At 35.4% G+C, this 26873-nt stretch overlaps 1 protein-coding gene across 9 annotated transcripts in view; it reads right to left on the bottom strand.

Moving 5' to 3' along the window:
* The window catches only part of LOC148952344 (uncharacterized), a 363983-nt gene that overhangs the window by 272477 nt on the left and 64633 nt on the right, over window positions 1-26873 (bottom strand). For 8 of the 9 annotated variants that reach the window (XM_089089795.1, XM_089089796.1, XM_089089797.1 and 5 more), the window contains one exon: window positions 9401-9502. In XM_089089795.1, coding sequence (XP_088945921.1) covers window positions 9401-9502 — 102 coding nt within the window. Of the gene's footprint in view, window positions 1-9400; window positions 9503-18105; window positions 18240-26873 lie in introns of those variants that run through there. The other variant, XM_089089799.1, reaches the window with a different exon arrangement.

Below are 26873 nucleotides of genomic sequence, written 5' to 3'. Positions count from 1 at the left end.
GGTAAACCATAACCAAACACTACTGAAATATTCCAACTCGTGCATTTCAAAGAAATAAATTAAAAAATAAATTTGAAAAATCGTTAAAGTGTAACTTTGAGAAGTTAAACCAAACCCAAACACTACTGATATAGTAAATGTAATTCATTACAAATAAGTAAATAAAAAATATATTTGAAAAAAAAAGAAAATTTAACTTTGACACGGTAAAAAATACGCAAAAACTACTTAAATAGTAAAGATCTTTCATTTAAGCTAAAGAAATTCAAAAATGAGATTTGAAAAATCAATAAAAAGTAACTCTGACAAGGTAAACCACAACCAAATACTACTTAATTATTTCCACTATTGCATGTCAAATAAAGAAATTAAAAATGAACTTTGACAACTAAAGAAAATGTAAGTTTGACATTGTCAATCACTAACAATCACTTCTGAAATTCTCCAACTCTTGCATTTAAACTAAATAAATTAAAAATGAAAAGTTAAAAAAAAGGAGAATGTAACTTTGACAATTTAAAAAATCCCAAGACACATATGAAATAATACCAATCGTTCAATGAAAATTAATATATTCATATTTTAATATTTAAAAATAAATATAATTTACCGGTGTCAAGGAAAACAAAAAAAATACACTACTTAAATAAACAAACTCTTTAATTAAAACTTAATAAATTAAACTTAAAATTTTAAATATAATGAAAATGTAAATGTTACAATTTAAAAACATTGTAAAACAAACAAGAAATAGAAAAACTAGTGATTTACTACGAAAGAAATTCAAAATGTAAATTGAAAAATACTTAAAATTTATAATTTAATGGGTAAGACACCCAAACCAAAGACTGTAATCTACAAAAACGTTATATAAAACTTAGTACATTCAAAATTAAAAGATTATAATAAGTATGATGTTAATTTGACCCGAAAAAAAACCCAAACCACATCCTGAACGATAAAAAAAATATATATAAGACTAAATAGTAAAGAACTTAAATGTTACAAATAATGTTAATTGAACTTTTAAATGTTATAAAATCCCAACCAGAGAAATACATCTAAACAATAGATAATTTAATAGATATAAGATAAGTATTCAAAAATTACTTAAAATAATCTTTTCCTGTGACCCTTACAAAAAAGACAAATAACACCTTAAAAAGTCCAAATCAAGAAATTAGATGGAAGACAATCAAATGAACATTTTACCATAGAGACAATTTTACAGTTACAATTTAAACAATAACCATAATAAACTTAAAGATTCCAACTCTTGCTTATCTACGAAATAAATTCAAAATTATCATCTAAAAATCAAGAAAATGTAACTTTGACAAGGTAAACAAGTAAAAAACATTACTGAAATATTCATACTCTTTCATTTCACTTAGTGACAATCAATATGAACATTTTAAAATCATTAAAATTTATCTTCGACAGGGTAAACAACATGCACGCACTACTTAAATATTCAAACTCTTTCATTTAAAGGTAATAAAATAAAAATAAAAATTTAAAATTCAAGAACATGTACCTGTGACACGTTAGACCAAAACAATACACTATTTAAATATTCCAACTCTTGCATTTCAACGAATTAAATTCAAAATGAACATTGTAAAATCAACAAAATGTAACTGTGACAAGGTATACCATAACCATACACTACTGAAATATTCCAACTCTTGCATTTCAACTAAAGAAATTCAAAATGAACTTTTAAAAATCAATAAAATGTAACTGTGACATGGTAAACAAAAAACACACACTTCTTAAATAGTCAATCTCTTTAATTTCACTGTAATAAATTATAAATTAAATTATATAAATACTGTATATTTAGCTATGACAATTTAAAACAACATCAAACGCTACTGAAATAGTAAAACAAGTGATTATCAGCGAAAGGTATTCGAAATAAAAAATGAAAATTACCTAATTTTCACATTTGCCAAGTTCAACACAGACAAAACACTACTGAACTAGTCAAACTCTTTATTTACAACGAAATAAATTCAATTTAACTTTTAAAAATCAAGAAAATGTAACTGTGACAAGGTAAACCAATAACAAACACTACTGAAATAGTCAAACTCTTGCTTTTAAATGAAATAAATTATAAATTATATTTTAAAAATAAAGAAATTTTATTTTTGAAAATTTATAAAATGACCAAACACTACTGAAATATTCCAACTCTTGCATTTAAAAGAAAGAAATTAAAAATGAACTTTTAAAAATAACGAAAATGTAACTTTGACAAGGTAAACAACGAACACACACTACTGACATATTCCAACTCTTGAATTTCAACGAAAGAAATTCAAAATGGACTATCAAAAATTAAGGGAATGTAACTGTGACAGGGTAAACTACAACATCACACTAGTGAAATATTCCAACTCTTGCATTTCAACGAAAGAAATTCAAAATTAACTATGAAAAATTAATGTACTGTAACTGTGACATGGTAAACTACAACAACATACTACTGAAAAATTCCAAATCTTTCATTTAAACGAAATAAAATCAAAATGAACTTTGAAAAATAAAGATAATGTAACTGTGACATGGTATACCACAACCAAACACTACTGAAATAGTCCAACTCTTGCATTTCAATGAAAGAAATTCAAAATGAACTTTGAAAAAATCAGACCTTTGGAGGGGGGGGGGGCGGGGGGCAGGGGATCGTTCTGTGTCTCAATGCACAAAAAAGTATAAAAAATGGGGAGGGAATGGGGGGAGGGGAGGAGGAGGAGGTGGGAGGAGGAGGGAGGAGGAGGAGGAGGGAGGAGGAGGAGGAGGGAGGAGGAGGAGGAGGAGGATGGAGGAGGAGGTGGGAGGAGGAGGAGGAGGAGGGCCGGGGGAGGGCCTTTGGGGCACAGGGAGGGCCTTTGGGGCACAGGGAGGGCCTTTGGGTGACTGGGTGACATTTGGGGACCGGTGGAGGGCCTTTGGGACCCCGGTGGTCCTTTGGGAGCTCGATGGGCCTTTGGGGGGCCCGGGGATGGCCGTTGAGGGTCTGGGGTGGGCCTTTAGGGGCGCCGGTGGCCCTTTGGGAGCTTGGGGGACCTTTGAGTGTCCGGGGGGCAGTGGGGGGCGGGGGGGACTGGGGGGGACCGGTGGTGTGCCTTGGGGAGCCGGGGGGACCTTTGAGGACCGGGGGGCTTCCTTCGGGGTTGGGGTATGAGGATTGGAACCCTTTGGGGTTGGGTTAGAGGACCTCACAACACTGTTCAAATGAAACTTGTGTATTATAACGACCACAGAGTTTTACCATTAAATTCTCTTCTAAAATCTCTTCAAAAATATTCTTTTAAAATGTCTCTATCTGTTTCGCTCAAATAGTTCCATAACCTGTCTAAAAATGATTCGCTCAAATAAACCCTAAACTCAAATTCAGAGTGTTCCTTTGTTATAGGCATCTCTGTGCTAACGCATTTCAAATTAATAGGAAACCTTCTCGCACGCTAAAACAATTCATCGCTAAGATGTTTCTTGCCTAATTGTTTCCATGGCCTTTGGTTATTAATATCCTTTGGAGTTCGACCAGTAGAACTGGTCCCGAGGCAAAGACATTAATGACCTGGATCTATTCCTGGAGAAATGTTTCTAGGCGAAATTTTTAAAGTCTGACAGATGATGTCATTGATTGATTGATCTATCAAGAAAGGGAAATTAATTTGTTGTTTCTAAGGGGAATTATTGATTCACGATAGGTGAATTGAGGTCGACAGCACAGGTGTTCTGACTCGTGACAGCACCACGTGGTTTCTGGCATGCACTTGTCCAAAAACAACAATAATAAATAAATCCCTCAGGCCTAAAGATTAAAGAAGCCTTAATGTTTCTTAATTCCCTCTTCGTGAATCAACAATTTCCCCGCCGATTATGTAAATCAAGTTCACGGAAATTCACTTCCCCCTCTAGTCCTAGATCAATAACATTGTTCCCGTTAGAATTCAATGCGCATGTGCAACCTTCGCCCCGGAGTTATTACACATAGAAACATCAAATAAATCGACCTTGGAAAAAGAGGTCATTGACCCCATTAACCACGTGTTCTCCCTAATGACTCTATGCCCTTATTTGGTGTACTCGTGGGAGTTTTTAAAAAAAGTATCCGGATCGGGATTCGAAGGGGTATTGTACTCGTCGGAGTCAATAAGGCCCTTCTACTATCTATAGCGATTCATCATTTATCAATGGAGAAATCCCATCAAAATTGGCTTTGGCCTTTGTGAAGAGTGGCAGTGCCGTTGGATCCTGGACTGAATCCCCCCATGATTTTAATTTTTTCGGTCTATCTAGCCATGTGTGTAAAGTGAATGGTATTCCACTGTACACTCTATCATTTGACAAAAAATCACATAGAACTCTGTACGAGTTTACCATGCACTCACTAGATAAAGATTCTCAACTATTTGAAAATGGAAGAACCGCATCAATGATCTAAAAAGATCAGGGGGTTATTTTTTTGGATTTGTTTTATACTTAACATATAACCATATCACGGATAGGGACTGCACGTTGAGAATTTAAATCTACTAATACTCTGACAAAGAGTATCACGCACATATAAATGAGAAAATTTGAAACCTAGTGGGACATCATCCCCGACAGCAGTGTTCTACTAGACACAGTACCTTGACCAGCAAGCAAATAATCAATTTATTTAGTATGAATCCATAAATGTCACAAGACAAGTTTTATTGTATACCATCGGAGTTAATAGAAAAAATTCTAAGTGTTGACAATACCCTAATCATTGTTAATAGCAGTCAATCGACTTTGAAGACCGGCCATTGGCTAGGCATCTTTAAAACAGCGAAGAATATTGAATTTTTTGATCCTCTTGGCCTTTCATATAAATTCTACATTCCATACATCAGCAAATTTGTTGAAAGCAGTGGGAAAACCATTATTAAAAATAAACGAAGAGTACAAGATTTAGTGACAATGACATGTGGCTTTCATTCAAGACTCTTTTTCATGTTCACAAGTCTTTGTCATAGCTACAAACCGATTTTCAACATCTCTGTTAACGTCCCTCAATTGAACGACTTTCAAGTGGCGAATATAATTGCAATTGTATTTAATATTGATTTTAGTGCCATAATAATAAAATGTTCTAAAGATTTTTTTGAAATTGTTTATTAATATAAAAATTTATATACGCGATGAAACGACTTTTTCTACTCTTTAGATTTCATCCACTGCTAGGTATTTGCAAACAACAAATAGTGCGGGTAGATTATCTGGATTCACAGTGTACTGATCCTGATGTAGTGCAATGTCAGGGTCACATTTTCTACAGTAGAGTGTGACTTCACTCTTGTCATATCTCTTTGTATAGTAAATGATACTATTCTCATTAATTCTAAAGAACTTAAATGTTTCAATTTACCTATTTGAAGCAATTTCACAAACAGTGTCCACAAGTGTCGAATCATGTTCCTTCAGTGCCAAATAAAAATCATTGGGATTATAATCATAACACCCAGTGTCTTCACAACGATGACGTAGAAACCATGTAGAAACCATATTCTTTAGTTGTTCCAACAGTTGAATCGTTGACCCGGTTCCTCCTCCTCCCATAACAGTATACCACCACGAAGAGAACACTATATGAGCAATCCACGACCATACCGGTTAAGTGTAATACCGAACAGCACGTGGTCTTTATTCTAACATTTCTTAAATTATCATAATGACAATCGGAGCATAGGTGACCTCTAGGATGAGAGTCAAATATCTATTCATGACAGGAATTACAACCTTTAATTTCTACAATATATCCTCTATGCAATTTACACGGGTTGCATAATCTACCCTTTTCATCATACTCCTCAATCATTGTGCAATTCTCACATGATGATCAGCTGCCCTGTGTTTAAATACATAACCGAAATATATGGAACATCTTGTCATCTGTTAACGCTCTCACTGCCACAATGGAACTGAGCTAGCAACAAAAAAAATTGTCTGAGAGAGAGAGAGAGGAGTAAATCATCCTTTAGCACCATCTTTCCTATGAAAAAAAGTCCTAAATTTATAAAATAATTTTTAAAATAATATACACAATATAATTTTGTCGTTTCGTGATCAATATATCAATAAATTGTGTAAATTAATTTGGACCACGATGTAGAAGCTTCATACAATAGTCTAATGATGGAGAATCAGTTTTCATTATATCGACAAGCATTCCTCGAGAAAATATCTTCCTTTGAATAGACAACTCTAGAAAATCATCATCTAGAATTAAATGTTTTTCCATAAGAACTAGATTCCTCATGATTCGATCTTTCTCGAATCTATCCATTTTTTTTTTTTTTTTTTTAGTCCTAACTCTATCACGATGAACTTCAGACTAAACAGAATTTCTTTTTTGTACTCTAGGAAATATACGCTTGTCTACTATAGAAAAAGAAAAAAATATCATTGATTTAGAAACAGTTTTATTGAACATAATTACAATAATAATATTCACCGATGCATTTTGTTCTCATCAATATATTTCGATAGCACATCTAATGCTGACCGAAGTTTTTTTATATGGAGAATATTCACTTTTCCAGCAAAACACAGCTGCTCCTCCTGCTTAAATTTGCTTAATGATATCACATATCTCGCATACATAATGTCCCATTCAAGACATAGTCTACAGCCAGCGGTTATTTCCACAGCTACATTAGGTACTCGTATATCGCTGCTGCTGCTGCTGCTGTCGGTTCCATCATTAATCTCCAATAGTGTAAATGCACCACTCATTTTTTTTTTTTCACTAATATCCTTGCAAATAAAATATTATATTTGAATTCAATTATCTTAATAATATGAATTTTAAATAAAACTATTCCTTTTATTCAAATCCTAATCACCAATCAAGTTATACTCGTTCCTCTTGGCAAAGGTGTAATGACCTGTAGAATAGGACTACCAGAAAAACCTGTTTGGTATGGGCACGTACGCAAAGTACATACCTTCAAGCAAATTCCATATGATATTTTAAATTACTATACCATCTATAGAAACGATACCTCTATGCTAATGACCCTGGTAACCGTACAATTCCTTGAAAACCTAAACACATATCTATGCCTTCAGGCGTAAGTTCGCATTTAGGTTTTTAAGTAATTGGACGGTTACTACTCTAGTCCTTGATATTACAATAAAGATGTGTTTTGTAATGTTAAAGATAAACATGAATTACCCCAAATAAACATGGGATTCCACACCATCAGCCCCTCTCCCGACTCTCCGCATAAATTAAAGCTGTACTTTCTAAACTTGACAAATCGTGAAAAAAAAACTGAATGAACACATTCATTATCGAAAACTAAAATTTCAGCAAAATGAGAGGGAAGGGGCAACAGCAAATCTCATTCATCTAAAGATTTAAAGATGTAATATTATTAAAAACAGAAAGTACGAAGGTGGATACTTTTCCCCTTAGCCCTCCGCTCTCTACTCTAGGTTTGAACTGTACTTACCAAAAAGCATTCTTTAATGCAACAGACGTAGCCAGTTGGGATTGGCAAGGGTTGTAAATCCTCAATTTTTGTTTTTTTTATATTTTTAGTGTACATTGGTTATTTTATAACCAATTTCTTGGTAAATTTTTTTTTTATATTCAAGGCTTTTAGTTAATAGTATACACGTCCACAATCAATGTGTCTAGTGTCTATATTTAATATTACAAAAGAAAAGGATTAATGGCATAGCATGAAATCCTTCACCTACCATATTTTAGAACAATGGCAGATCCAAGTGTTAAATAATGCTGAGATAATATTGTAACATCTTGAGAAACCTGGGGGTATGAATCTGAGGCAACTCCCTCTCTATCTTTGGCTTCCCTCTTCTAATCCCACATTACCCTATAGTAATTCAAAACGATATTATGACCCTATCATAATTCAACACTATACTGCGAAGATTGGATACCTCTTAAAAACGTCGTATCGCTCCTGTTATATCAGCCTAACATGTCACACAGCCAACAGATTAAGATGAATTTCCAAGTTTGTTTACTACTACAGCTCTTAACAACTCATTGCAGCACTAAGCCGCTTGAGGCCGACACAGATGTTCACACTCCTCTTCCAACCAAGCTCATTCAAAACTTACTCTTTACTCCCTCCGACGATCCTCTTTTTAAATCCTCCTTTAAATCCTTTCCTACTTCCTCTTCCTGTTCCATATGAAAACGACCTGCTTTATATACATAAAAGTTTCAAGTGTTTCAAAACAATCATACTTGCCATTATCAACGTAACTTCTCCACATTATAAGCTTTTTCATGAACGCTCGAAGTTTACCGTGAACCGCAAGAAATGTCTGATCCATTTGAACCTTGCAAATACAAATTGAGTTCGTTTAATTTGGAAAAATTATCCACCAAAAAATCGCAATTCCACTAATCGTGTCAGTGCTTTTCCCTGGATAACCAGCAAACTTCTGTATGCAGAACATGAGCTGTATCGCGCCTACCCATTTCTTCACAGTTTTTAGGAACAGGCGGGCTTGTAAGGGTTTTGTTTCAATATAATTTATAATTTTCACAGCTTTATCAAGTACTGTTTTGAAATCATCGGGATATGCTTTGAAACCAGTGCTTCTCCATGAAGGCTACAGTATGTCCACAAAGCACAAGGACTTTGTTCAAGAACTCTCGTAACCACACTGCTATTTTTCCCACATATAGCCTGCGCACCGTTAGTGCATATACCGATACAGTTCTTCCACAGTAAAGCTTTTTCTTTTACATGGGAATCAATTGTATTGAAAATAACATCAGCAGTTCCAGGACTTATTTGCTTACAGAACAAGATATTTTCATGCATGTCGATCTGCCACATATAACGCATAAACATAAGCAGTTGAGATAGGCGTTGTATGTCGGTAGATTCATCTAGTTGTAGAGTATTATATTTACTACCTGTTTTCTCTAAGACAGCAAAAAGGTGGGTCCCAAGATTGGAAATTTTTGTTAGATGGGTCGGAGCCAAGTTAACTTTGGGAACCACTACTCTAGAGAAATGTTTCTACCATTGAGCACCTGTCAACATCTAAAACATGTCAGGCCTGTTTATTTTAAATAGATCTAGAACAGTATTTGGTTTGTTTTCGTTTTTTCCTCTTCTCTTCTAGCCTTTTCCATCTGTATTTCTTCAACATCCTGATAAATATCTATTTCTATTTTCTGATCCTGAAAGAGAATTTGATCCCAGGTCTTAATTACAACTAAGAAACTTTAAAGTTTACACTAGGATTCTGAATATCCTACTTAGGCCACACATCCTTCGTTTCACTCTTTGAAGCAAATAATAACGTATAAAAGTAACTTTGTCAAAAACGTTTAAAGAGGATAAGAAAAGAAGAGACTTACGGCATTGCAGGTGTTGATGTCCGTTCCATTTTTCAAAAACTCTAGGACCTTATCCAAGTTTCCGGCACGGGCCGCTCGAAGGAAACTTGCATTCGTGTCTGTCTACAAAGAAAAACAAAAATAAATTTTTGGAACTATATTGCTCCTATTTCTATAGAATCCTTACAATCATTTAGATCAAAGTAAAAAGAATTAGGGTAAAAGCTCAAAATCTGGAGATGAATTAAGAAGGACTGTCACTAATTTATAGAAACAGTTAAGCGTTTATATTATAAAAAAGACTAAGAAATCATCCAAGCTACAATACAAATAAAGAAAAAGACATAGTGAACGAAAAGGAGTTAGTATCTGCTGCATCCCTCATAGTGATTTTTTTATAATACCTTTGTCTGAAAAAGAATGTTGGGAGTCTATCTAGACGCATAGAGGCCTGCTCGTTATCGGTCCCAAAAATCGGACCACTATGCGAACAGGAAAAATGGAAAGAAAAACAAAGAAAATAAACCAATAAATAAATATTCCCTGTTTACTGAATAAAGTTCTTTTTTTACAAACTTGTATTTTAGACAGAACTACTAATGCTAGATTATGAGTAGGCCTATATGTGCCTCCTCGTTGACTAAAAGTTGAAGTGCCAAGAACACCAAAATGAAAACTAATTCTTTAAATGGGCTAAGTGGAAACTTGCACAACCATACGCGTTTTAAAAATTTAAGAAGAAACAGGGATTCAATTTGTAAAGATGAAAATCTTCAATTTCAATTTTGGTTTTTACACGAGCGCCCGCCAGCTTCAAAAATAAAGAACGTGTGTTAAAAATCAGCAGAAAATGGACGAAAAAAATACATCACCATGGAACTCTAGAAAGTGTAACTTTACTGATTGTTGTAGCAGAAGGAAAACACAGCAATTATTGGATGAGTAAAATATAGGCTAACTCTGATATCTTGTTAACAACTAGGAATTGGTAAGAAGTTTATGCATCATGGAGTAGCCAAAACTCAAAGCTACGCATTAATTTGTTTATTATTAAAATTATTAGACCCTTCAAATTATTAGTTGCTGACTAACATATAAGAGCATCTTTTTGGAAAAACCAACTATCATATTTGGCCATATTTATCCCTTACAAATATTTATTCCAAAAGTATCACTTTAATTGATTAAATTGTATCACATAAAGTACAAATACTAAATTATTTGTTTCACTTCAAAAAACAATAAAATAAATAAAGACATAACACATTCAAGCGTAACAAAGACAAATGAAACTAGTCTTTGGCTAGTTTAACAAGAGTTATTAGATGATAATAAGAAATTAGAAATTCGACTTACAACTAGAAATTAGTTCTAGAACTAGAAACTAGAACAAGAATTTACAAAATAATAAGAAATATACTACCCCATGGAGGATAAATATCACGAGTATCAGCAAACAAGCGGCAAGTTCATAAAAGAAATTGTGCAGCTCACAACTAGAGATTAGTTCTAGAGCTAGAACTAGAAATTACAAAATAATAAGAAATATACTACCCCATGGAGGATAAATATCACGAGTATCACGAAACAAGCGGCAAGTTCATAAAAAAAAAACTGTGCAGCTCACTAGACTGTTAGGTCCCAAGGCTCGTGAAAACGGGCATAGAAAAACGTTAGGACCTTCAAAATAAGAATGACATGTATCATACAGGTGATAAACGTAGGCACTATTCTGTTCAATTTATCACGCTTTGCTTTTTGGGTTATCCTTTTCTGCTTACAAAAACAAAAACAGACCAAGTGATCTATTTTTGTTTTGTTTTTTTTTACCTACTCTGTTGTTTATGTTTTTCAGGATAGCCTATGCCTGTTTCTGGTCTCTTTACCTGTTTTCAACCTTCCCTTCTTTTTAATTACTATTTCTATTTACTTGTTTGTTGTTGTTTTTTAAGCCTGAGGTTCGAAAATTAAGGGGTCAGGTAAAGTATTTGGAAAGGGTGAAGTTAGAAAACAATCTTACTACATAATATGCAGAATAATTGTACCTAACACATTAGGCATGCAGTCCCGCTATGATTTACCCCCCCCCCCCTAATGTGCAAATATATAACTCAAATTTGTTTCTAAAGTATTATGTTTTCATATTACTTTGGTATATTTCATTAGGATTGAGCGTCAGAGAAACTTATTAGAAGAATAGAGGTTATATCATACAAGTACCGCGGATGCTTCAAACACACATTGTTAACATCACCTTACTCTAGAAAACACTTTCTTCCGTAGAAAGTTTTGACTTTTTTCAAACAAATATGAAATAATTACATAATAATTTCGGAAAGCAAACATTTCGGCCTTGCAGTCTAATGAATACACAAGTCGGTTTTCCATACTATCTTGCATCGCCATTATTGCTGCTAAAAGCAAAATAATGATGGCAAAAAAAAGAACAGATATTAAACAAAAAAATAAATAAGTTTTTTCAACTGAAAGTAATGAGGAACATTAAAACTTAAAACGAACTCACTGTTCACGCTAAAGTCTAAAAGCTATTTAAAAATACTTCTCATTCAACATCAAGGGCGCTTGTGTTTAAGTTGTCTTTCCTATAGAATCAGGACAAAAAGTCAAACTTTGGCGTAAAGAGCGAGAGTTGAGAAAGGGGGGAACCCTTCATATACAGAATAATTTCTCTTCATTTTAAGTTTAATGTTGCTCCTTAATTTCTGTTGAAAAAAAAACATTTTTTTCATTTAATTTCCGACTGTTTTTGTTATCATGCCAGAAAATTTCCTTCCTCTCCCTCCTCCCCCATGTAAAATTTCTCCCGGAAAATTCCTCCTGAAACCATCTTCCCCACGGAAAATTCTTCCCGTCAAAAATTCCCTCCCCGCAGAAAATTACCTCGAAAAATTTCCGTATTCTTCCAAATAACAAATAGGCCTACTATGCGTTAACAATATGGGAAAAAACTTGGTTACTGGACCTTTCGACTATGCTGAATTAAATAGCTATCTTAAATTTTGATCGGATATCTTTGGGGGGGCATGGCCGTGGGAGGTGGGATAGGTACCCTCCAATCCTTTTGGTCACTTAAAAAGGGATCCTTAAAAGAATACATTTTGAGGCAACAGAATTAAATTTCATTTGGAAACCCTTTAGACCAATTTATGGGGGGGGGGGGATTAAACTATCATTGCTCCTTTAAGTACACGAAAATAGCCTATCAACCCCTCGTGGGATCCCTTTGGCGCATTGTAAAGCCTCCAAAATAAAAAAGCTGTTCATGACTGATTCGGTTCAAATTAACTGTTCACAACTGAAATTATTTGTGATGTAGTTGTATGCATTTATTTAGGAAACGGGAGAAACCGGAGTATGGTGCAAAGCCTTCTAAAAGTTTACATCAGATTTTTGCAACGCATACATGATACCAATTATGACTAAAATTACACAATAAACCTAACCTAAAAAAATGTATCGAATTCACATATTATAATCAAATCAGCTTGTCTTTCTTCTTTCCCCCAGAAAACATTATCTTTGTTCCCTTGCCTGACTCGGATTTTTTCTTTTTAAACCGCAATTTCATAGAGATCTAAAAAGATCTTACTGCAAAGCATGCCAAGATCCTCGGAGAAGGTCAAACCTATGAGAGAAATAAGGGAGGGGCCCTTCTCTTTTCCATCGTAAATCGATAAAAGCAGTAGCATGCAACGGATGAGTCATCTTATAAAGCTTTGGAAGTTCTATAATCCAAACTGTAATCAATACCTTGATTTTAAAGCCAGATTGACTCTTCAAATGAGTGAAAAAAACCGAGGAAATTCCGGTTTGGTAGTTATTTATCTATGTATACAGAAATTCTAATATGTTTTAATCAAGTATGTGAGAAAATTACCAGAATGAGCAATGAGAGAAGAAGCGGTTTGATACTGGGACAATTTAAAAATAAATATTTATTTTAGATGATCAAAAGCATTTGGAAGAACAAGTTACTTAATAAAATCCGAACTCACGAATGCGACTCGGAAAGAAGTTCAGAATTAGTTACAATATAATTCCGGGTATCTCAACTTCCGGACTACGAATCGCAGCTGATGCAAAATTTTAATTTTCTTCAATTGGTTCTTTTGTCCGAACGGAAGCAATAATTAAGTTGGCTCAAAATTCTTTGAGCTAAGACACCGTATCTTCTTTAAAATTGTCAAACTTAAACTAATTTTAACCCCCAGAAAGTATAAAATTAAAGTTCTAGTATCAGTTTAAAGTATAAAAACAGTTCGCGCAACATCATAAACTGAATATATTTGCTATTTTGGTGTTAAAAAAAGCCAAAATACTTTTGAACAAAACTCTGAAGGTAGCCAATTGGTTTAGAACAAGCGAAAAGTTTTTTTTTTATGTAACTTCCCAGTTTAAGAAGTCGTACTGTCGCAAAGTGGCGCATTAGTTCCTAAACGTATATTTATTTCATACAAAATAAGCGGTCGTTATAAACAGTTTATAATGACGACTACACTGCATTGAACGGTTACGCACCAACTATCCGAGGGAGGTCAATTGTTCATTCTATGGGGGTGGATGTCTAATGACTCAAAAGGTGCACCTTTAGGCCATAATTTTAAATATCCACGAGAGGTGCTCCAGGACAATACGAAAGAGTATTTATATTATACCCTCCTTTCATTTGAAGGAACATATTTAGACTAACCATGCAATATAGGTGATAACAGGTCACCTTTTATTGAGGAAACGGTAGCTTTTAGACGAAAACGGTCGTTTTTTAATGTCTAGGTTTTGTGATAAAAACTGAAATTCAGGGTAAACAGCAGGAGTTTTTTGTGGATGGCAGTATCTCTTATATTTAGGAAAATAACCCTTTTATTTTTATTTTTTTTAAGTACCGAATAGAGCCCTGCCTTTATACTCGAAACATTAATACACAAAAAAGTTTAGTGTGAACACTGGAGATTGATTGGGCAGTCACTAGCTGGAACATTCCTCCTTTAACCCATTCCGCTTCAGAATCAGAAGTGGTGAAATCACTACTGTTCACCAAATTTCGGACTAGATTTCTAAGTTCTGGACTGTTGCAAACAAAATTTGAGGGTCAATGGAGCAATAGTTAAAAGGGGAGGGTTAAATGAGGGTCAAATATGAACAGCAGTAAGGAACAACCACTGGTTGAGCTCCCAAAAGTTTATATCGACGGCAACCGTTGCCACAGAATTCCAAAATATACTTGAAATGAATTGAACTAACTGAACTGAACCCTGAAATGAACTAAATGGTGGTTTAGAAGTCCTTCATATTGCTCGCTTGATTTTTGGAGTTAAACTTTCTATTTAACAGCCAATGAATAAGAAATAATTGAAAATGTTTCTTTTGGATTTTTGAACCATCATCTGTGTAATGTTGACATAATTGTGCCCAGGACGAAAGGGCAAATCTTGCCTATTATTAATTTTAAAAGATAGTAATAATAAGGCTTTAAATATTTCTTGGAAAAAAATTTCTGTTTGAAGGTTTGGAATTCCACTTTCAGTTTATTTTCACACTTGCAAAATATGACTGATTAAAATATACTCTCTGAAATGATTCTAATGGTGGTTTGCAAGCCCTTTACTATCTCTCGCATGGTTTCTGGAGCAAAATTTTGTACTTAAGGGCCAGTGAATTAATTCGAATAGTTGAAAATGTTTCTTTTGGACCTCCAATGGTGCAGCGTTGACATGATGGTGTTCAGAATATTAGGGGAATCTTGCCTATTATTAATTTCAAAAGATAGCAATAATAAAGTTTTCGGCCTTTCGCAGAAAGGATACTTCTGTTTGAAAGGACCACTATTGTCGCCACTGCTTGGAACCTCGCAGAAATAATGATGTTCACTGCTGAGAGTTTGGAATGATTACTTGTTCTCTAGTGGCTATTGAGATAATGCTACCAAGCAGGAAAATACGGAAAATAAAGTTATAGCTAAACGATTTTTTGTCGTTTAGTGATCAGTTTGTGTCGGAGAAATGAGACTTTTTCAATAATTCTAAGATTACAGAAGCTACATTTCGGCCACAGTTCACATCTCTACATCAAAGTTTAGGACTTATAACTAGAAAAATGTTTGAAATTGAAAACGACTTTTTATATTAACTTAGCTTTCCTTGATCTCAGAAGACACGGGGAGTCAGCAAAGAACTTTCAATCATCTATTTGGTAACCCAAATAACCTGATTTATATTTTTCCAAATACAAAAAGTAAATGCTTTTGTTTCCTTTTGTACTCAGAAATTGTCAGAAAAAAAAAATCACCCAAATCACGGCTTTTATTCCCAGCTCCTTGGCAATAGTGAAAATATCTCCTGATAAAAATCACGATGAATAGCCTTAGATAGGAAAAAATATGCGTGCAGCCGAATAATATGGCTTCATTTGAATATAGATAGATAGACAGGTTATTTTATATTTCCTGTCCAAATTTTTGGTATTTTATTTTTCTCCAGTCCATGGTAATAAATTCAATATAAGACAAAAATTGTGCTATGATTAGACAGCTGAGATTCAGCTTCGTCCATTAACCGAATTACATTTTCGAAATTGGATTTTTTTTTTTTTTTTTTAAGATTAAGAAATACGTCAGAAACATGGAAAAAACAGGAAAACTCCTATTTTCTAGCGAGTATAGATCATTCTCTAAGAAAAAGTCTAAGTAATATCATAATTCCAGCAGGGTGAATGGATAAATCTGAAACTAACGATCCCGATGCTACAAGTCCAATTGCAGCAAATTACAGTCGTATGTTTGTCACAAATTGCTTACTTCACAGGGAACATAAGCTTAATTACCAAACTCAAGGTCAAACACAAAAACACCAGATAATTAAATACTTGGAGCAATGCGTGAGAAATGGGACAAGAAAAAGAGGTTCTTACATACTATCTGTAACTCACGCGTCATATTATGTAGGAAATATGCTTAAGAGCTAGTCAAATGGGTTTCTTTCAATAGACAATTGTATTGGAAACCGTGGTTTGTCATTGCGTTTACAATATTAAACTATTGTTTTTTGGGGTTTAGGGGGGGGGGGGTAAGGTACATAGGCTGGGTTAGGTTAGGCTACGTATTTATTATATGCTATGCTCTACTCCCCACTCCCTTATGTGCAAATATATAGCCGAAATTTGTTTCTAAACTATTATATTTTCATCCTATTTTGTGTTATACCATTAGCATTAACCAAACTTCACCTTTCGCATGTGTTAAATGTAGAATATAAGTACCGAAAACGAAATCAAAATAACCAAAAAGAAAATGCCAAAATATTACTTCATAAAAAAACAAGGGGGGGGGGGGTAAATTATATTCGTGAGTGGAACTTGTCCATTTCCATTCAGAAGCTTTCTTATAAGCCGGAATAGAAGACAATTCGGCTGGAATTGGAGCCAAAATTTAACTTTTTAAGATTGAGGTTTAAACTTAAATAATAATTTAGACCAAAGTTCAACGCAATGTCCAAAGTAACCCAATGATTTACGTCCTCAATACGCCCAACACAGTAATTAAATCTCCTGGATCTCAAACTGATTTTTAGACCACTCAAAATAAATTAGGACTTCTCTGCAAGTTTAAAGCCATGCACTGCATAGGATTCGAGTCGTCTGAATTTTTAGAAATGGTTTGCTGAATTTCAGGTACTAAATTTTTTGTTTTGTCCCAATTTGAGACCAACTGGTCTTCCCTATCTCCTATGAAGTAAACACTTCACTGCAAATGGGACGAGCGGGCAACTCCTATAGGAATCTTTCTTAAGCCGCGTTTTCAGGCTCATCGGGTTCGAACACGGGTTGTTGTCGTCTAGTCTCAACTTTTTCGTCTAGTTTCAGCGGGTTTGAAGTTTCAACCCCGTGTGGTCCTCGAGAACCCGCTTTGTGGAAACGCTTGATGCACTAGACGAGAATAAGCCGTGTTCGAAGACGGGTTGTTCACGGCTCAGCGGTTCGAACACCGATTGTTCTCGTCTAGTGCATCAAGCGTTTTCACAAAGCAGGTTCTCGAGAAAAACACGGGGTTGAAACTTCAAACCCGCTGAAACTAGACGAAAAAGTTGAAACTAGACGAGAACAACCCGTGTTCGAACCCGCTGAGCCTAAAAGCGCGGCTTTACTTTCCAATTCATTTTCAATAAGTATGAAATGCGCTCTTCTGATTTGAGCACAGTGATAGGTAAACGTCTAGAGTAGGGCTGTTGAAAAGGAAACATGTTAAGAAAACAATTCTTACTTCATAATATGCAGAATAATTATAGCTAACCCATTTAGATAGCAGCTCCACTATGCTTTATCCTCCCCCCCCCCTAATTTGCAAATATATATCCCGAATTTCCCATGCATTCAACCATCCGTCAATCTTGTTTTTCCGGTTCTTATTCCGTCACAGTTGATTCAATTTACGTTTACACGGTAGAAACAAGAGAGATGCGTTGGCAGAATGCATGGGAAATATATAATTTACATATTTCCTCTCACTTTATATAATTCTTATATTTCCTCCCACTTTCTCTTTATTACACTGAAAGTGACTAAAGGTATAACAATACTAGGACTAAACAAACAAAATGATTAAATTTCAATTCAAAAAGAAGACAAAGACCGATTATTAAGGATCTTCCACTCGTCAACATCAGCTCTTAAACAAACAACAAGTAGGCGTTTAAAATTGCGAAGTCACCTACCAAAATAACTCCACCTCCACCTTCAGCCGTCACCATTTCCAACTAAAAATCCTTAACAAATAGTCAAATACCCAGAGAATTCCCTTGTAAAAGAAAGCGACAAAGACAATTTCGTCATGTACTGCAAACAGCTAAAGACTGATCCGATACAGAAGCCAATTTTTAGGAACATTCTAGGGGACACAAGCGTCATCAGTTGTTCCTGACGACGACATTCTCTAGGAAATATAAAAATGAGCTAAATAGTGACAATTTTGATGCTAAATTGAGCAGTTCGCCAATAGGAAATCACCGCCTGGTTCTCACATAATAGGAGGAAAATCTGCACCAAGAATTCGTATTAGTAATTCATATACGACCGTCTCATTGGAATGAAGACAAAATTATTAACTGAATCTGAATAAACCGTTCCGAACATTCAGGACTAATGCTTAATCGGACATTCGGATAAAATGGCAACATCCCAACAGAAATTCTGTCTCGCGAGAAAAATGTTTTTACATAGCACCTTTTGTCATATTAAGATTTATTATCCATCAACCCTCCCCACCCCTTTAAACGAAAAAAGTCAAGCATGTTGGATATGTCATTGTTTTTCCAAAAAGACGCTGTCTACTTTTTCCGCTTGGCCGAATTTTTTTTGGAAAACTCGAAGTTTTTACGCCCAATCAATTTTTATATAGTAATCAAAACTCTAAAAAGGAAAATTTTTTATAACAATTGGCTTTTCATGCTGATTTCAAATACATAAAATTCGTTAAGTTTAATATTTACTATCAAAAGCTATGAGCATGAGAAAATATCCCCAACTTTCAAAAGATGGGGGAAAGATGTTCAAAAAGGTAAGTGATGAAAATCGCATCGTTAGAATCAGCATATCAGAGAACCCTACTACAGAAGTTTCAAGTCCCTATCGACAAAAATGTAGAATTAGGCAAGATCAAGGATAAGTCTTTATCTGTTTTATTTTTCAGGGGGGATCGTCCGAGTTAGTAATCCTAGAAGATCGGGAGAGGAATCATCCGAACGAAAATTGAAAGTCCTAGTTCCCGATTTAAGAGACCAAAAAGATTTTGCCAAAGGAAAATGGCGTTTTATGTCGTTTTGTGGCACCAAACTACTACTTTTATCCCAAAGTGGACTAAGTTGCCATTGATTGAAACTTCTGAGATATCCAATCTATCTAAAAGTAACGAAAAACTATGTGTTAAGCTTCCCAGTGGCAGAAGAAATAATTCCACACGGTGGCACATTCGTTCCTGAAAAATTATGCAACCCACACAAGATAAATGGTTAACAGAGACATTTATCTTATTGATTGATTTATCCAAGTTTATTCACGCGATTTTTCATGAAATTGTGTTCATTAATGTATGATCAGCTATCATAAAGGTGGGGTTGTGAGTCATTGTGTTGTGGGGGGGGGGGAAGGATGCTATATGCCTAAAAATGTGCATTTCAATCCCCAAATGTCCAACTCCCCATGAACCCTCTGATAGATATAGAAAAGGTGCGTCTGTGTGTCTGTGCGTGTGTGTGTGGGGGGGGGGGGGGTAGAAAGTAGTTTCCGACCTTCCGTTATATTGGTTAGTCCTGGGCATGGTTTGAAAAACGTCCAGAAATTACTAAGGAAATAAGTTTTTTTTCAAATGAAAGTAAGAGGCCATATCAAAACTTGAAACGAACAGAAATTATTTCGTATATGAAGGAGATATCCCCTCCACAACTCATCGCGCTTTACGTTAAACTTTGACTTTCATCCAAATCCTTTACGATCGACTGCTCGAGGGCCGTTGGAATCGAATGAGGAGTATTTTTAAAGAACTATAAGACTTCAGCTTAAAGAGCGGAGGGTTGAGAAGGAGGCAGCCACCCTTATTTTCAAAATAATTTCTGTTCGTTTTAAGTTTTAATATTGCTCCTTACTTTCAGTTGGAACAGCTTGTTATTTTTGTTGAATTGTATTCTAGGCCTGATCAAAATCTTTCATAACATGGCTGCAGTAATAGCCAAAATCTAATAAAGAGCAAAATACAGTCCACATTAACCGAAAATTAAAATACACGTCCTTTGAATAAATCTTTGACTGTAAAATATTTGCCATTTGAAACTAATTCAGGAATAGTAACTATTAGTCAGGGTAATCTCAAAACTAAAAAAGTAATGACGAAATAAATTTACGGGACCTTCGAAAGAGCTGAAACGGTGGCCGACCAAATAAATAGTATACCATTGGAGCCACCATGGTCGAAAGCCAACAACCGGAAGTTTTCAGCCCTCCCATGGCACCAACAGGGGGGGAGGAGTAGCAATGAGGAGCCAAGGATTTCCCATGATGGTAGTAAACCCTTAACAGAATTTGGAGGCACATAGGAGTTTTTGGTCCTTCTCTCCTTTTGAAATCGCACTTTAGCCTGTGTGTCACAGATTGTCTTCTCTTTTTTTGATGCTAGTTAGTAGCAAAAGACTTTCTAGTAAAGATCGAACCACAGTCAATAGTAATTAAATTTTGAAAACGTGTTTGGAATTAAATTTGCAAGAAATTAAAGAATTGTCATTTGGCAGCTATTCAGAAAAGGTAACTACTACCCATGTTTCAATTCAAAATCCAAGTTTTCAGGCTCAGCGGGTTCGAACACGGGTTGTTCTTGTCTAGTTTCAAGTTTTTCGTCTAGTTTCAGCGGGTTCGAAGCTTCAAACCTGTGTTTGATGCACTGATGCACAATGCTTGATGCCCTAGACGAGAACAACCCGTGTTCGAACCCGCTGAGCCGTGAACAACTCGTCTTTAAACACGGGTTGTTCGCGTCTAGTGCATCAGTGCATCTAGTGCATCACACACAGGGTTGAAGCTTCGAACCCGTTGAAACTAGACGAAAAACTAGAAATTTGAAACTAGACAAGAACAACCCGTGTTCGAACCCGCTGAGCCTGAAAACGCGGCTAAAGTGAAATGTAATGACGATAACAAATTTAAAGGAATATTGATAAACAGTATAACCTCCCCTCAAAAGAAAAATAGTGGTGGATCGCAATAAAAAGCATACAATTAACATTCTGATGTCCGACAACCTCAATCCGAGGTTCACAGCCCTGAAAAAATTTCAAATGAATTTACTGAAAAAATGAGCATTGCCAGTCTAGTATACATATGCTGATATTTATTCCTTAAAACCTTAATTAATTTTTGATTTCTTAAAGTTATAAAAGTGAAAACATTAAAAAAAATTTTTCAGTAAAGTACAAATTATATTCTGGATTTTAGAAATCATAGGGTTTAGAACCCTACTCAAATTAGTTTCTGCTCGTTTTGAGTTTGACTTATTTTAATTTCTGTTTGTTTTGGGTTTCATTTATTTATTGATACTGATTTGTGGTAGTTGTATACTTGGTAATTTATTGTATTCTATTTTTGTTCATTTTTGGTTTACTGGAGTTCTTTAATTTTTTTGAAAAACTTATTTTGAGCACAAAGTTTTTTTTTACTAATCTCTGTTCGTTTTATATTGACACTGTCTTTTTCAGGGAGAAAGACTCAGCCGCTTCTGAAGTCAAACAACCATCCCTTCCATAAAAACCTTTAATATCGCTTGGGCACAACTTACAACCCTTGCCCCTAATCTCTGGGTTTTGTTTCAACCCCAAAAGCCTAAAAAAAATGATATTTTGAATAGAATGGCTATCTCAATATTTCTATTAAACGTATTTGGGGACAACATGACGTGTGTGTAGGGATGAGAGGGAGCTGCCCTCTGATCACTTTGAATCTTAAAAAGAGCACTAGAGCGTCTGATTACAATTTCAATGAGCCCCCTTTGAAGTTCATATGACCACACTTTCCATAAAAAACCCTATATGTCCCCAGGGCATAACTTAAAACCCTTGCCCTGAGGGCTGGGGGGATTTGTTATCCTCAAAGACATAATTTCCAGACCTTTTTGATATGCTTAACAAAATGGCTATATAAAAATTTCGATTGGAAGTGTTCGGGGAAATGATAGCCGTGGAGGGAGACATTTGCCCTCTGATCAAATTCGACTATGCAAAAAGGCACTAGTCAGCTCAATTTCCAATCGAATGAGCCCTTTTTGAAGCTTCTACGACAAAACTTTCTATAAAAACGTTATATGCCCCCAGAGAATAACTTACGCCCCTTGTCATGAGGGCTAGGGGGGGAAGAGTTGTCATCCTCAAAGACATGTTTTCCAGACCTTTCAACTACGTTGAACAAAATGGCCATATCAAAATGTTGATCCAAAATGTTTGGGGAAATGATGGGCCTGGGGGGGGGGGGGGCTGCTGATTACTTTCGACTATTAAAAAGGGCAATATTCCTCTCAATTTCCAATCGAAAGAGCCCGTTTTTAAGTTTTTATGACAGCCCTTTGTATATGACACTATATGTCCCCAGGGCATAACTTACAATCTTAGCCCTGAGGGCTGTTGGGGGTTGTCATGCTCAAAAACATAATGTTCAGACCCTTCAACTACGTTCAACAAAATTGTTATACCAAAATGTTGATCGGAAGTGTCTGAGGAAATGATGGGTATGGGGGGGGGCATTCGCCCTCCGATCGCTTTTGGCTATTAATAAGGGCACTAGCTTTCTGAATTCCCAATTGAATGCATTGAATCCTTTTTGAAGTTTCTGCGACAACGCTGGCAAAGACCTAATTTCTAGAACTTGCATAAACAAAAAATCGCGAAGAAAGGAAACGAGGACAATTAACAGCCAGTGAAAAAATTGAAAAATTATGCAAATATTTCGGTCAAGACCTCCGCTTGACCGTCCTCAGTGCAGAATAAAACTGATAAAAATATAAAAACCAAACTTTAAAATAAAAACACGAAACTAAACTTGGACGACCCTTTCCTAGTAACGGTGAAAGGGTAACTGAATAAAAAACACAAGTCTAAATGGCATTTCATAATTTTATTTTGCGTAAAGCACTTTTAAAGGCTGATCGATTTCCAGTTTGATTGTTATCTGAGACTCTATTCGATTGCACAATATAACTTTGTGGATGTATGTAAAAACGATCAGAATTAATAATTTTGTCATAAATGGGACTTAGAAAAATTTCTCCAGTGTCTCTATTGAGAGCTACCTTTTGGTGAATGTGCTTTTTTATTTCAACTGCCTCCCTGAAAACTTGCTTGAGACCCTTAACGGGGGCAACGATAGAGGCCTCGTCAAACAAAATGAAATGGTGTGGATTCTCGTACACATGTTGCGCCAAGGCGGAATCAAAAACCTCAGGCCTTTGGCGTAACCTCGTTGCCTTGTCAATTGAGGACTTATGCTCAGATAACCTCTCCCCCAATTGCTTTTGGGTTCTACCAACATAAAAACAGCCACAAGAACAAGGAATTCTATAAACACCACTACCAGAATGGGGCTGTTTTTAACTTTTCCGTTGTTAAAAAAGTTCTGTGTGATATTTGAATTCTTAAAGGCGACGCTAAGTTTATGTTTTTTAAGGATTCTTTTCAATTTGTCACTCAATTTAGGAATGTAGGGTAGAACAGTGAAAAGTTTCTTATCATCCACCAATGGGACGGTATCTGTTGGGGCTTGTGGACCTGATGCCCTCCCCTCTGCCTTTTTTCGTCTTCTGTCTATAATGGTCTCAAGTAATTTTATAGGGTAGCCATTGCAAAATAAAAATGTCCGTAATATAGTTCAATTCTGAGTCTATGTGAGGCTCTGAGCATATTCTTATTACTCGGTCAACCAAAGAAATAACAACTCCTCTTTTTATGCAGGGAGAGTGGTTGGAGTAAAAATGCATATGCCTATCGTTATGCGTAGGTTTTCTATAAATATAAAGTCCAAGGCCAGGAGACTTACTGAAAAATAAGGCATCTTGAAAAGGATGTTTGTGGTTATATTCTAGTTGTAACGTGAACTGAAGGTTAGAGTTCAAAGTGTTTAGATGAGTTAAGAAGGAGTTAAGTGACTCTCCTCCGTGCTCCCACAGAGAAATAACATCATCGACAAACCTACCCCAGAAACGGTGTTTTATCGGAAAATTTTCCAGAGCAGAGATTTCTATGAATTCTATATAAAAAGTTGCCAAAAATGGTGAAAGACTTGTACCCATGGGTAAACCCCTAATTTGGGTGAACAATTGATTATTATATCGGAAATATGAGGAGGAACTATTGTAAAGACGGACGAGACGCATAATAGTTTCTATATCCAGTGTTTTGTAGTCTATTTGATCAATATTATCTTCTAATTTCCTTTGAAGAGCTAGTTCACATTTTTTAATGTCGCAAGACGTATACATAGAAATGGCATCGAAACTGGCCAAAATTGTATCTTTTTTTATTTCAATGTCTTTTAATTTTTCAACAAGGTGAACTGAGTTTCTTATGTATGAAGTTTGTGTTTGCATAAGGGGGCGAAAAAGTGTTGACAAAGTGTTGAAAAAGTTTTTGTTAAGCCTATCAGAAAGGTCTGGAATTTATGTCTTTGAGGATAACCAATCCCTCCAGCCCTCAGGGCAAGGGTTGTAAGTTGTGTCCTGGGGATATATAGGGTTTTTTATGGAAAGTGTGGTCATATAAACTTCAAAGGTGGTTCATTGGATTGGTAATCAGACGCTCTAGTGCTCTTTTTAAGAGTCAAAGTGATCAGAGGGCAGCTACCCTCTCATCCCTACACACACGTCATATTGTGCCGAAATGCATCTAATAGAAATTTTGAGATAGCCATTCTATTCAAAATATCATTTTTTAGGCTTTTGGGGTTGAAACAAAACCCAGAGATTAGGGGCAAGGGTTGTAAGTTGTGCCCAAGCGATATTAAAGGTTTTTATGGAAGGGATGGTTGTTTGACTTCAGAAGCGGCTGAGTCTTTCTCCCTGAAAAAGACAGTGTCAATATAAAACGAACAGAGATTAGTAAAAAAAAACTTTGTGCTCAAAATAAGTTTTTCAAAAAAAATTAAAGAACTCCAGTAAACCAAAAATGAACAAAAATAGAATACAAAAAATTACCAAGTATACAACTACCACAAATCAGTATCAATAAATAAATGAAACCCAAAACAAACAGAAATTAACATAAGTCAAACTCAAAACAAGCAGAAATTAATCTGAGTAGGGTTCTAAACCCTATGCTTTCTAAAAGCCAGAATCTAATTTGTACTTTACTGAAAAAATTCTTTTAAATGTTTTTCACTTTTATAACTTTAAGAAATCAAAAATTAATTAAGATTTTAAGGAATAAATATCAGCATATGTATACTAGACTGGCAATGCTCATTTTTTCAGTAAATTCATTTGAAATTTTTTCAGGGCTGTGAACCTCGGATTGAGGTTTTCGGACATCAGAATGTTAATTGTATGCTTTTTATTGCGATCCACCACTATTTTTCTTTTGAGGGGAGGTTATACTGTTTATCAATATTCCTTTAAATTTGTTATCGTCATTACATTTCACTTTAGCCGCGTTTTCAGGCTCAGCTGGTTTGAACACAGGTTGTTCTTGTCTAGTTTCAAGTTTCTAGTTTTTTTGTCTAGTTTCAGCAGGTTTGGAGTTTCAACCCTGTGTGTGATGCACTAGCTGCACTGATCCTCTATACGCGAACAACCTGTGTTTGAAGATGAGTTGTTCACAGCTCAGTGGGTTCAAACACAGGTTGTTCTCGTCTAGGGCATCAAGCATTGTGCATCAGTGCATCAAACACGGGGTTGAAACTTCGAAACCGCTGAAACTAGACGAAAAACTTGAAACTAGACAAGAACAACCCGTGTTCGAACCCGCTGAGCCTGAAAACTTGGATTTTGAATTGAAACATGGGTAGTAGTTACCTTTTCTGAATAGCTGCCAAATGACAATTCTTTAATTTCTTGCAAATTTAATTCCAAACACGTTTTCAAAATTTAATTACTATTGACTGTGGTTCGATCTTTACTAGAAAGTCTTTTGCTACTAACTCGCATCAAAAAAAAGAGAAGACAATCTGTGACACACAGGCTAAAGTGCGATTTCAAAAGGAGAGAAGGACCAAAAACTCCTATGTGCCTCCAAATTCTGTTAAGGGTTTACTACCATCATGGGAAATCCTTGGCTCCTCATTGCTACTCCCCCCCTGTTGGTGCCATGGGAGGGCTGAAAACTTCCGGTTGTTGGCTTTCGACCATGGTGGCTCCAATGGTATACTATTTATTTGGTCGGCCACCGTTTCAGCTCTTTCGAAGGTCCCGTAAATTTATTTCGTCATTACTTTTTTAGTTTTGAGATTACCCTGACTAATAGTTACTATTCCTGAATTAGTTTCAAATGGCAAATATTTTACAGTCAAAGATTTATTCAAAGGACGTGTATTTTAATTTTCGGTTAATGTGGACTGTATTTTGCTCTTTATTAGATTTTGGCTATTACTGCAGCCATGTTATGAAAGATTTTGATCAGGCCTAGAATACAATTCAACAGAAATAACAAGCTGTTCCAACTGAAAGTAAGGAGCAATATTAAAACTTAAAACGAACAGAAATTATTTTGAAAATAAGGGTGGCTGCCTCCTTCTCAACCCTCCGCTCTTTAAGCTGAAGTCTTATAGTTCTTTAAAAATACTCCTCATTCGATTCCAACGGCCCTCGAGCAGTCGATCGTAAAGGATTTGGATGAAAGTCAAAGTTTAACGTAAAGCGCGATGAGTTGTGGAGGGGATATCTCCTTCATATACGAAATAATTTCTGTTCGTTTCAAGTTTTGATATGGCCTCTTACTTTCATTTGAAAAAAAACTTATTTCCT

This window comes from Artemia sp. Qi Xiang Cuo, chromosome 5 (genome assembly GCF_049724085.1).
Source record: "Artemia sp. Qi Xiang Cuo chromosome 5, ASM4972408v1, whole genome shotgun sequence".
Classification (NCBI taxonomy): Eukaryota; Metazoa; Arthropoda; class Branchiopoda; order Anostraca; family Artemiidae; genus Artemia; species Artemia sp. Qi Xiang Cuo.
Note: the sequence above shows the minus strand (reverse complement) of the source record. Positions and strands in the feature narration are given on the sequence as shown.